The sequence below is a fragment of the Cyprinus carpio genome, chromosome B2 (assembly GCF_018340385.1).
Source record: "Cyprinus carpio isolate SPL01 chromosome B2, ASM1834038v1, whole genome shotgun sequence".
Taxonomy (NCBI): domain Eukaryota; kingdom Metazoa; phylum Chordata; class Actinopteri; order Cypriniformes; family Cyprinidae; genus Cyprinus; species Cyprinus carpio.
Window position 1 is genome coordinate 22,797,749 of NC_056598.1, and position 13,128 is coordinate 22,810,876.

Sequence of the window (13,128 nt, forward strand, 5' to 3'; positions counted from 1 at the left end):
GTTGAGTGCTTTGAATGTGTGATGATCATTTAATTGTTTTTAATCTCACAAGCAAGTGTTAATAAAAGCAAGGCTAGATGTTTATGAGTGAAGGATGAGCGGCAGCAGAAGGCTTTTTTTCCTGTTAATACTACAGAGCTAAGGGATGAGAATGCAGGGTTGCCTTGGTTACCGATAACATCTGTCTTACACTGCATGATTCTCAAGTTCCTGTATGCAATCTGGCTCTTCTCTTAACTCATATCCACATATTCTAAAGAAAATTACCCCGGCAAATATGAGTAGAGGTGAAGAGAAAATGTTTTGAGTTTTTCTCTAAAGATTTAAAAGTATTGACCTACTGAAAAATACAGCTTAAAGTAGGGCTGCATGATTAATTGTATTTATTAATCAGGATCATGATTTCTGCTTCTCTTGATTGTCTGCTGGTTATTTATCATGAAAGCTTGTTTCATTTGACATTTCTGTTATCTTTCAATGGGAACAAGCCTCCACAAGGTTTCACGCTTGGGGTTGCCAAATGTCACAATTTCAAATCCCCCATTTCAAACTTTTCTCTTAAGTGGATATATTTTCTGCCCACTGCTTTACATAATTTACCTAACCTGGCAACCATGCACTGCAAAAAAAGTGGCAGTAGTTGTTTTAATAGATAAACTTTAATATAATTTGAAATGATTGAAATTAGTGTTGGGAAGATACGCTTTATACGGTTTTAACAGTTCTTTATAAAGAGTGTGATTTTTATAAAAGAGAGTTTTATTAAAAGTGCATTAATTCTGAAAACACGTTTCTCAAATGAGAACCATCATGATTACAATTATTGAGGGAAAATGATCATGATTAACAGTGCATTATTAACATTCAGCCCTATCTTAAACCAGCCTTGAATGGTTTGCTGGTCACCCAGCTTAATCAAATTGGTCTGGTTTACAAGTATAAGAGATGTTTTGGTCATTTAAACCTGTCTAAACCAGCTGGGAGCCCAAATAGAATAGAATAGAATTTAACAATTCGTGTGAGTAGATTACATACAAAATCAATGCAAATATGCAAATAAGACGCAAATTCGCACAGAGGGATGCAGATATCACAAATTGGGTGATGCAATTGCCGTGAACACATGATATACACGTCTTCCACACAAGTTGAAAAATGTCAACTCTAGCAAAGAGCTAGAGCAATTGGCGAAGAGCTTATTGACACGTCTAGTTCTATCGGATTTTTTTAATGCTTTGATGCTTCGCACAAGTGACGCAAGAAACATTCTGTGAGTAAACTAGAGTTATGCAATGCAAATATTCACTTTGCTTTTGGTGTGCGCACACACACCATTACAGATATGCATTTGGCAGATGATTTTAACCATTTTATCCACATTCATATTACATACATACAATTTCAGTCCATGCATTTCTTAGCAACTGAACCCATGACCTTGGTGTTGCAAGTACCATATAGTGTTTGAGGTATAGATTTGATGGCAAAGCAACTTGGCTGAAGCTGTTATATTCAGCAGCATGTAGTGTTCTGGCAGTGGCCTTGTGTCTGTGGATAATGGACAGGCCTGCTGGTGGTGATGACTGTAGTGAGACTTGCTGAAGAGAACATGAAAGATCATGATGAAAGAAAATCTGCTGTGTCAGAGAGCCAGCCTCTGCAGTACAGCACAACACAACACAATTAAAGATACTGTTGCACAGCACGGGTCAGAGAGTGACAACACTGCTCTGTACAGCACATGGCAGGAAGGAATCACACAAAAATGACAATTCTGTCATGATTTATTGTTCCAAACCTGTATGACTGACTTTTTTGAGTGAAAAAGGTGTTATCAAGTACAACTATTCGCTAGGAATAGTGACCATGGCGAATCCCCTTTTATTTTATTGAAAAAGCAGCCTGGACATCCAGTCTAAACATCTCCTTTTTTGTTTCACACAAAGCCGTTTGAAACAACATGAGAGTAAGTAAATGATAACAGAATTTTTATTTTTGGGTGAACTACCACAACATAGTGCAGTATATTCTATAAGAACACTGTACTATTACTGCACAACAGAGCAGAAAATGGTGCAGAGCAGGACTTCCTGCTGTTAATTTGACATCTTAAGTACAGTAATAATATACAAAGACTTCACAGGGGTTACCTTCTGTCTTATTTTTCTCTCTTTTATCTCTTTTCTCTCACTATATTGTTCGCTGGTCTTTTCTCTGCCATCCTCTCACACAATAAAATGTTCAGAGGCTTTACTATCGAGCACTTCAGGTCAATAATTGGAGAAAATAATGGTTTGATGGTTCTTGTTTATCATTACCTGGACTTCCTTTCCTTTCATTTTAGTATCGCTCCATTAAAAAAAAAGAAAAAAAAAAGAATTGATTTATTTTGTAGATTTCACTCTCCTCTAATAAAAAAAAAAAAAATGTGATTCAAGCTGCTGATTTTAATACCTACAATAGCTTAGTTGTTGAGATGGATAACTTTTCCATGACAAACTTTTTTCTTTTCTTTTCTTTGTCTTTATTTTGTTTCTGATGCAGCTTGCAGCAGCGAGATCTAAAATTATAATTAAACTCAACTCTGTCTCATATGAATCTTTGGGAGTCTGATTCAATAATATTGAGTCGGTACGTTCAGATGGTCCATTTAAATGAACCAATTAAATAAAGATTATTTATTTATTTTTTCCAAAATAATATATTTAGTTATTCAATATATTCAAATAAATGCAGGGTTTTTTAAAAACATAAATATCAAAGTTTTTTTTTTTTCTTTTCTTTTTTTATACCTGTTTTCAACACTGATTATAATAAGAAATGTTTCTTGAGTACCAAATCAGCATATTAGAATGATTCTAGAAATATCATGTGTCATTGAAGACTGGAGTAATGGCTGCTGAAAATTCAGCTCTGCCATCTCAGAAATACATTATTTAAATATACTGAATTAGAAAACAATTAATTGAAATTGCAGTCTTATTTCAGAATATACTGTTTTACTATATATTGTTTTATTTTACAAATGCAGCCTTGGTGAGTGTAAGAGACTTTTAAAAACATGAAAAAGACCTTACTAATCCCAAACTTTTGAAACACTGCTAGCTACATTGCTAGTATTTTCAGAGGGGTCCTTTTCCCTTTGAAAACGTTCATTTGATTGTCAAGGGTGAAAGGATCGTGTCATCTGACAGCAGTCTAATGAAACCTATTGGATCCAGTCGCACTTGGCTGATACGTACCGAAATGAAAATTTACAGTGGAGAAAGTGAGACCAGGAGAGAATAAAAGAAGAGAGAGGCTTCTATACTTGTCTAGTGTGCATTGGTGAAGAGGATTGCCTAAATAAGAACAGACTTCCCTTGTCGATAGTGGAGTGAGCCGTATGCTCTTGTAATAGCCATAGTCTGTCTTAGACCAGCTCCCAATATCCTTAAATCAGCCCTGTAAATAAAGCAAGATTGTTGGCCTTTTTCACAAAGCCTTTTTAATGAGTGAGCGTGCTTTCAACTACTTTTTTTTAGTATGTAGCTCAAGGTGACCAAAGGGAGCCACTTTTACACATCACAAACTTTCCATCGTCATTTTTACTGCAGTCGTTAGACATAATTGTTGTGTTGGTTCCACACAATTTTGCGCTCCCCTTCCTTCTCATTCAAGGCCATTCTCCATGGCGACTTGAGGGAGAGCGTTTAGGCAAGCTGTGTGGAGGAATTACCTCAGGGAGATAGCGCACCATTGCTCGAGCGCGGCTAAGCATCTCTCCACCCGAGACGGTGGCAGAAAGCGTGTTGTTGTCTTGAACAAACAGATAGTTCTTAATTAGCGGGCGAGTATATAAATGAATTAGTAAACCAACGAGTGCTCTTTAGGGCTCACCCTTGAAAAAGAGTAATTACTGGGTGCCTCCTGAGAAAGGGAGGCCTGTTAATCCTAAGACACTTTATTTCCCCCTTTCTCCTCGCATACTAGCTGTAATGAAGCTGGAGGGACTCCAATTTCCCCAGCAGGTCTGTGTGTGAGTCTATTGCAGTCCACGCTTCAGCGCCTTGGTCTTAATCAACACTGCTTCTGACTGCCATACCAACTTCTTCAGCTGGCATCAGGAGGAGGGTGCACCAAGCTGAGCACACTGCTTGTGTTCTCGCGAATATTTTTGTCGACTCCCTGCTTTAAAACTAACTATGGTTTGGCATCATTAATTGGTCCCATGATTGATTTCACCTGTGAGGTGCGACCGTGCTGAAGTTGACGGTGACAGCCTGAAACAAAAGTTAGACACTGTAGTCATCAACTGTCCAAACACTCGACTGAAAGAGAGTTGTGAGTGTCAGTACCTCTTAATGGGCTTTTGCTCAAAGTGAGATACAGACTTTATTTTGGGAAGCAAGAGTGTTTAATTATTTGCAGTGCTAAAGTGTGTTTGAATGCATAAAGTTGGGGATTTTATTTTATCTATTCCTCATAAATCCTGTATGTGAGCATCACCAATGAAATTTACATAATAATTTGTTAATCATAGGTTCAGGGAAAAAAAATATTATTAACTTAAGTCTTTGTAAAGGAAGATTTTATTTTATTTTATTTCCCATTGATTACTCTTAATGATCCTGTATGCATTAATAACTAATGTATGTGAGTCTCAGCAGTGTTATTTATATATTTGCTAGTCATAAATTCTTCCTAAAAGAAGCCAAATTGAGCCAATTTAACCTCCTTGTAAAAGTATTTACTAAGTATTTCCTAATTTGTTTGTTTGTTTTTATCCTAATTTTCTGTCTTTATTCATATGTACACAATAAAGTCAAAAGTTTGTACACAGCTGGATAAATTATAAATGATGAAAATCATGATGGGTTGGCGTGTCCATTCCCCCCAAAAATTTGGGTAAACTCTGCCAAAAAGCATTGATGATTTAAAATTTTAAAAGTTTTGAACATGACTTATCCCATCAGACAATGTCAGTCTGTGGCCCTATGCATCAGTTCTAGTCTTCCAGTGTTACCCTGAATAAGTCTCTTGTTTCCCTTCTCTCTGTTTTGCTTGTAGGTGTTTCGGTGAAGATACGTGCATCTCCATTCCAGACATCAAAGCGATGGTGATGGTGTTGCCGCCCAGTGAACCTCGGATCACCATTGCTGGAGTGGAGCGGCTGGTTTGGCCCGCGGCTCAGCTCCGAGCCCCTTTCGGGGTGGCCCTGTTTAAGGACATACACATCATTAGTACCGTCACCAAGACCGACGCCACCCTCAGCTCAGGTGATAGATGACTCACTTTCACAGCTCATATATTAACATAATCTCACTCCTTTGCATTTATTTATTTCAGAGGTGCACAGTTTGCCTGTAATGTAATCGTATAAACGTTTTAGAATATTTACTGAATTTTCTTCCCACGGATTCCTCTCAGCGTATTTTTTTAATAACGTTTTAGTCTATTATTATCAAGATTATAAATGCCTTCTGCTGGTTATTACACTGACCTTAAGTCAGTTGTTTTTTATTAGTGTCCTTTTTCATTTAAAGTTCAACAAAAGTGTCCGGCTTCTTTTATTGAATGTAGAGCCAGGAGTAGTGAAACGATAAATCATCGAAATTAAATTCATACACAATCAATGGTTGTTTGTGGATACGGCAGGAGGTCATATATTTGCCACTCTGTATTTGTGCCTGTGTAACAGTGTGCGCGTGTGTGTTTGTGTAGCCCGCAGGCCTGGTGTGCTGGAGTTGATGCATAACCTGGATTATTGTGATGTGCTTGTGATCGGAGAGGAGCTGGACCCGGAGTGGGAGAGTCTGGAGATCCACCACAGCTCTCTCTTGGGCAAACATCTGGATGCCACCAACTCTACCTCTGGCATCTCCATCTACGGTATGGTCGACCACATGTCTCGATCTACTATACAGCCATCTGCTGCAAGAATGTTTCTCATAATCTCATTATGTTTCTACTTTACAGTGACTATTTCATTTATTGTTTATTCACAGCTGAAGGCTTTTTTTCAATGTTTATTTTTTTACATAGGTTCTCAATGTTGAACCTATTTAAATGTCACCTATTATGCCTCTTTTTACAAGGTGTAATATTGGTCTTGGGTGTCCCCAGAATGTCTCTGTGAAGTTTCAGCTTAAAATACCCCACAGATCATTTATTATAACATGTGGAAAATGTCATTTTTGGGGCATGTCTAAAAAAGAGCTGTTTTGCTGTGTATTACTTTAAGTCTACTGAGGGTGTACTCAAATTAGGCAAGGTTGCCTTGAACCAAGCCAGAGCACGATTTTTCCCCCTCCCCACTACCCCACTGGCCTGCACTCACACTTGCACTAAACATTCTAGGCCGGAGCATGCTTACGCCATGTATGAGATAACGGAGAAAACTGTTTTCACTAATATTCTGCCGAATAATTAATAATCAATAATTAATAATTTATGTCCAATAAATAATAATACAAAAAATAATATAAAAAAATATATATAATTTAAGCCCAACCGAACCGTGCCCTGGCCCTCCTCTTCCAACCAGGCCAGGGCCGGCTACACGAACCCCACTCGGGCGCGGCACAGAGCGCTCACACTAGTCAAACAAACCAGGCTTTGGGGGTCAAACGCACTTGGGCGCAGCTCAAAATGCCTAGTGTGAGTACACCCTGAGACTGCTTTGGTTTAATGGGGATTAAAAAATAAGTATGTGGATTTTTATTATTGTAGGGTGGTTGTGTTCACGCACTGCCAACACACAGTTATGTCCAAACACCATGTAAAAGTGAATTTTGCATAATAGGTGCCCTTTAAATCTAGATCTGTAGATGTTCAATTGATTCTGTAATGATTCTGTAAACTGCCCTTGGTTGTATTGCAGGGCATGTAATCTTGTGTTCATGTAATCAACCCCAAGAATGGGAAATCTCTCATCAATTACATCTGTGGAACACAAAGGGAGATGTGTTGAAGCATGTTACAACGAATAGGGATCATGCTCCAAAATGACAAATAAGCACCACAAACTCACCATAAAAAAACTGTGTGCTGTATTTTAAATTAATTGTATGCTATATTCAAAGCCTTCTCCTGCCAAACAAATGATAGATTTGTGTGAGGAACAGATCAATGATTAAACCATTATTCACTGATAATCTTGCCTTGTTTTTAAAAGAAGTCTTTACCAAGGCTGCATTTATTTGATCAAAAATACAGTAAAAACAATAATATTGAGAAATATTATTACATTTTACAATGTTTTTTATTTTAATATATTTTAAAATGTATTTTATTCCTGTGACTTACAAAGCAAAGCTCCATTTTGAGCAAGCTCTACTTCAGTCTTCAGTAGATGATCCTTCAGAAATCATTTTAATTTGCTGATTTGGTGCTCAAGGAACATTTTGTATTATTATAAATGTTGAACACAGTTCTGCTGCTTAATAGTTTTGTGTAAACTGTGATGCACCAGGGTTATTTGATTAATAGAAAGTTAAAAAGAACAGCTTAAATTTGAAATATAAATATTTTATAACATTATAATGTCTTTACTATCACTTTTGATCAATTTGATGCACATAATGCACTATTAATTTTGTTAAAAAATCTTACTGACCTCAAACTTTTAAATGGTATTTTATACAATAAATCTTTTTTTTTTCATTATCTGCAAGAAAAGTAAACCATTTCTTTAAAAAGTATTTGTGTATCCTTTTTCTAGCTCTTGAAAAAAAAAATAGTTTTGATCTTTAAAAGTCACTCTTGATTGTGCTCAAAAGCCTTGCTCAGACTCATGAACAGATCTCTGCCTCTATCAATCATTCTGTACATTTGACTTTTTGCAAGCAAATTCAAATCACTGTTACATTTCATAAAGTGGTTTTAGAGTTATTAGAAAAGGTCTAAGACCTCCTACTTGTTCACAGACTCCATGTTGAGTGTCTCCCAGGCCTCTGTAGCTCTTTTGTCTGAGTTCCTGACACTGGTCTTTCTTTGGTCTCAGGTGTGGACTCCATGGTGCATTATGAACAGGCCATCAGGCAGGTGAGGTACCATAACTGGAAGCCTGGCGGTCTGTCTGAGAGAAGGTTCCGGCTCAGTTGCTCTGAACTGAATGGACGCTACACAAGCAATGAGTTCAACTTGGAGGTCAGAGACTGCCTTCATACTTGGCAGGGCTTCTTATTCTTTTTATCATCCATTCACTTTATCCCCTCTTTCAAATCCTGCTCTTCTTTTGGCTTTTTGCGCTTTTGGACTCCTAGTACTTAACAGTTAGCTGTGCACGTCTCTTGCAGAGCCTTGACTTTTGACTCTTGATTTCTGATTAAGAACTGTCCATTAAGATAGAAATAAACCATCTGACTGACATGTTAAGTTTTTTTGAAACTTGTAGCAGTGGATAAATCTAAAATTCCTGATGCAATAACAAGCTGGGTGGTATTAAAATGGGAGGCTATTTAAATAATGGCTCATCATTCATTCTGTATGACAATACAGACTATACCAAATAAATTAGAGGAAACTGGGACATCTGCATCAGTGGAAACACTTGAGACAAAACCAGCTACCGTGATACAGTACTTCTAAAATATAGTGCAGTGTACAATATCCTAAAATTCACAGATTTAAATTTAAATGGTTTTACTTTTTTTTTATTAATACAGTATTGAACTGATAGCATCATTATATTTTCAATAGTATAATGTTTTATATATAATTTTAGTATTGTATTTATCATTTATTTATATTAATTAATTTATATTTTTATATTTATAATATTTTCTATTTACATTTGACATTTTATATTATAAAATTTACAGGTTCACTTGTGATCAATCCAATAAATATCCATTAATTAATTAATTAATTCATTCTTGATGTGGCCATAAGGTCAGATTTTCATTCTCCCTGTTGTCTCTCTGAGCTATTTTCTGTTTGTTCCACCTCTCAGATTGGAATAGTGCACAGCTCAGAGGCTGTAGAGCATGTCAATCACATGGCCATCCAGTCTCAGTACATGAGACCTGTGCATCATCCACTGGTGGTCCATACTGTCAACTCTGATCACATCTCAGGTAAAGTCAGCCTGGATGCCTCTTAAAGCTCATCCATTCCTGGTCATGTAGTCATTTTACCCTGTATGACACTATTGTGTTGAAAATGAAAATTTATTGATTTATTTTGTGAATAATTTGTTGTTCATCTAACTGAATTGTAAAACAGTGGCTTTAAGAGAACAGTAAATGTGTCACAAAAACTATTAATTGGAGAATTCAGCTTATAAAAAAGCTAAATGTACACACATGTACATACAAAATCCATACACTAGTCTATGCAGATGACAGGCTCTTGAGAACGTATTTTTGGTTTGAAGGATCTTGGGAAATTACACTTACTCTACCAGCTCACGCACACACACCAGGGACACCAATTATCTCCCCAAGGGCGCACAGAGCACAGCTGACTGCAGCGAGATGGAGCATTCTGCTCTCTGGACTGAAGAAAAAAAGCGGTAGAGAGATGACAGGATGCGAGACATGCTGATTTAGGAGAGACATGGAAAAACAGCAGGTGGCACTGTGACCTCATGCTCCCAATCCTGCTCTTGCTGACTGCAAGGTCTTCGTAAACGACACTGTTCTTAAAGTGAACTGTGCGAGACTGTCTTCCGCTGTCAGCACAGCTAAATAAGCTTCACCTCAGCCACCTAGAACAGACCTCCCTTAGAAAAACACTAAACGACAGTAATCCGGGATTGTATTGATTTTTGTATGGCTGAGTGAGTCATATAACAATACTATGAATATACATAATTGGGAGATAGAAAGACTAGACTTATATGCGGCTCAAGGTCATGCATTCCAGTTATTGTACTACAGTTAACAGTAAAGCAGGGTGATTAAAACACCCATACATCTCTCTCTATATCTCTTTTGTGTTTCTCTCTCAATATAGACTTCTGTCCAAACGTTTTTATTTAAGAAATTAATAGTTTTATACCGCAAGGACACATTAAATTGTTTAGAAGTGACAGTAAAGGTACAGTATTTATGATGTAAAAATTTTTTAAAAATCTATTTCAAAAATGATATGCAGCACAGCTGTTTTCAACATTGTTCAGAAATTATTCTTGAGCAGCAATTCAGCATATTAGAATGATTTCTGAAGGATCATGTGATACTGAAGACTGGAATAATAATGCTGAAAATTCAGCTTTACCTTCACAGGAATAAATTAGGCTTTGAAATATATTTAAATTGTATTCATATTCATTTCATTTTATTACACAATATTACTGTTTCTACTGTGTTTTTCAAATATATGATGCAAATAAATGCAGCCTTGGTGACTATAAGAGACTTGTACACATTGCTTGTATGAAACTCTGGCAACATCAATATGATATAAGACAATGATCAGTGCATAATTACATTATTATTATTAATAATAATCACAATAGCAATCTTAATGGATTGTAGCAACTTAACAGCTTTAAGCATGTTTTATCAAATCTGGATTATAAATTGCTGTTTGTACTGTAACATGCCACAACTTTGCAGTTTTGCAGAACAGGATAAAATATATATGTATATGTATATCTTCTCCCATGTGTCATTAGGTACCCCTCCTGCTGCGACAGTGGTTATCATAATGTGCATCGCCGCCCTGGTGGTCATTGTGGTCTTGGGCATCTACCGCATCCACACCACCCACCAGGATGGTTCAAAAGAGGACGAAGAGGGAAGAAAAGACCCAGAGATGGACTGGGACAACTCCAATCTTAACATCACTGTTAATCCCATGGAGGTCAGTATGTGCATCATCGGTAAAGACTGGCAGATTGAAACTCTAGGCTGTGAGTTTTGAATTAATAAATTGAATGAATTAGAGAGTCTAAAGCATAATATTTCTTTTGAACATCAAGAAAGTTAGTAACCAAACAGTTGATGGTAGCCAATTACTTCCATAGTATAGAAAGTCAATGGCTACCGTCAACTGTTTTTTTTTTCTTTTATTGTGTTCATGAGAATAAAGAAACTCATTCAGGTTTAGAACAACTTGAGGGTGAGTAAATGATGACAGAGTTTAAATTTTTGGATGAACTGTTCCTTTAACAATAACAACACTGCTCTGTAGTGTGTGGAGTTTGACTATTTCATCATGAAGATTGTCTAAATATCATAATTCTGCTGTTGGTTCTAGAGCATTAATGGGACTCAGACTGCCGAGGAGGTAATGGAGGAGGAACCAGATGAAGAGGAGGATGAAGACGAAGAGGATGATGAACTGGCAGATCTCTCTAGTGCTGAATCTGAGGACAGTGATGAAGAGGAAAAGACTAACATTCAGAAGGGAAAAGTGAAAGGAAAGCTTGAGTGGGACCCGTCAACGTTACCCTATTAAGACACAAACACAGACACAGACACGGTCGCTCACACAAACATGCATACACCTTCACAGAAGCAAGATTCACATGCAGACATAGACTTGTGCATACACACTTACACATATATACATAAAACACTCGCATTTAATGCCCTCTCACACTTACAGAAGCCAGAATTTATTGCCTGAAAAGCTGAGTTTGCCTCACATCAGCCTGAGTTTGACTCTTTCCAACACCCACAAAAAGCATCCTGTAACGCCATCTGCTGGTCAATATTGGGAATCGCACCCTCAGTCCAAACGCTGCAAAGCCTGTATGTACTACAGTAGTATAAGCTGCTGTGTCTCAGTAGATTGACGAAAAGGAAAGATAAATCGACACAATGGAATACATTGTGAATCAACATCTCTGGGATGTTTGTTATTTACGGTTACCGTTTTTTTTTTTTTTTTTTTTTTTTTTAGTTGATTAATCAGATTATAGTATAACGCCACAACGCTTTCTACCTTTCTGAAATACTAAACTGTTATATTTGACAGTGTGGCTATGCTTTCACCATTTGTTGTCTTCAGAGTAACATTTAATATTGCATTGATATGCAATAGTAAATACCCAAAAGTTGTTTTTTGCAATGAAAGTATATAATAATGATATTTTCTTCATTTGAAATCTAGCAAATAGGTTAATTTTAGATCCTCAGAAAGTTTTTGATTGAGACGGTTCCCTTTCAGCAAAAATTATATATAGTAATGAGATAACATTTAAAAACAAAACAAACAAACAAAAAATATTTCAAACTTTTTTTCCTCTTTTCGCTTTTTGGGTTCTCAGTGGTAAGATAGGAGGAAGTGTGTCTGTACATTTTTATATGCCTGTCTTCTGTAAATAGGGAACTGTAGAGTAGTTGAATGGTGACTCAGATTCCTCACGTTCTCCTGCATCCCTCACACAGCCTCTTTATGTCCACACTTGCTTGCTGAAGAGGAAGGTTCCTCCTCCTCCTCTCTCTGTCTGTGTTGATCTCTCTTTTATCGTTCATGGTGTCCTCACCTCAACCACGGATGGTTTCTCCCTCACTTCACCTCAAATAGATTTGTCTCTGTAGACAAAGGCACTTTTAAGCTATTAAAGGAAAGAAAATAGAAGAAAATGGATCAGTGGTTTTAGCCTATTTTGGTAAATTGTGAAAGTCTTTACTAACCTCCCCACAGTGTACAGAAATGAAATAGAAAACTGAAAAAACTACAAACAAAAGCCAAATCTTGTGAAATCTGAGGCTTTTGACACTGTTTTGTTTTCTTATAGAATAGTAAAGCCAGAGCAACTGTAGATGATCCTCATGGTTTTTCCCCCTTGACATGTGCATTTATGAATATGTGCACTGGGTTTTATGTAATGTCTGTTGCAGTGGTTAGGATTTCTCATGCCATCAGCCAAAACGTGCTTGTGATGTCAGCCTTGTCCTTGCCCATCCCGTTCCCCCTCCGTCCACCTCCCACACCTTTCATTCCTATATTTCACTAGTCCTTTTTACCATGTGTGTTATAGAACAGGAACAAAAAAGAAACTTTTAAAAAGAGCAACCCTGTAAAATCATGTAAGACTATTATTTTCTTTTGTATGTTTCTCTCCTTTTGTTTTGTAAAGGGTTTTTGTTTAACTTCTTTGATGGTCACTGCAGCACTTTCTGTACATTGACCAATAAAGACTTTCGTTAGAATGAGTGAAAGTGTCTCTTTCCCATTCAAATGCTGTTT

General features: G+C 36.9%; 1 protein-coding gene across 1 annotated transcript in view; it reads left to right on the forward strand.

Annotated features, from left to right (window-relative positions):
• clstn2a (calsyntenin 2a) overlaps positions 1-13,091 on the forward strand; it is a 236,962-nt gene extending 223,871 nt beyond the window's left edge. The window contains exons 12-17 of the mRNA XM_042718714.1: positions 5,050-5,258; positions 5,704-5,871; positions 7,985-8,130; positions 8,936-9,059; positions 10,604-10,791; positions 11,188-13,091. Coding sequence (XP_042574648.1) covers positions 5,050-5,258; positions 5,704-5,871; positions 7,985-8,130; positions 8,936-9,059; positions 10,604-10,791; positions 11,188-11,388 — 1,036 coding nt within the window. The 3' untranslated portion in view covers positions 11,389-13,091. The remainder of the gene's footprint in view (positions 1-5,049; positions 5,259-5,703; positions 5,872-7,984; positions 8,131-8,935; positions 9,060-10,603; positions 10,792-11,187) is intronic.
• Positions 13,092-13,128: the final 37 nt, after the last annotated feature.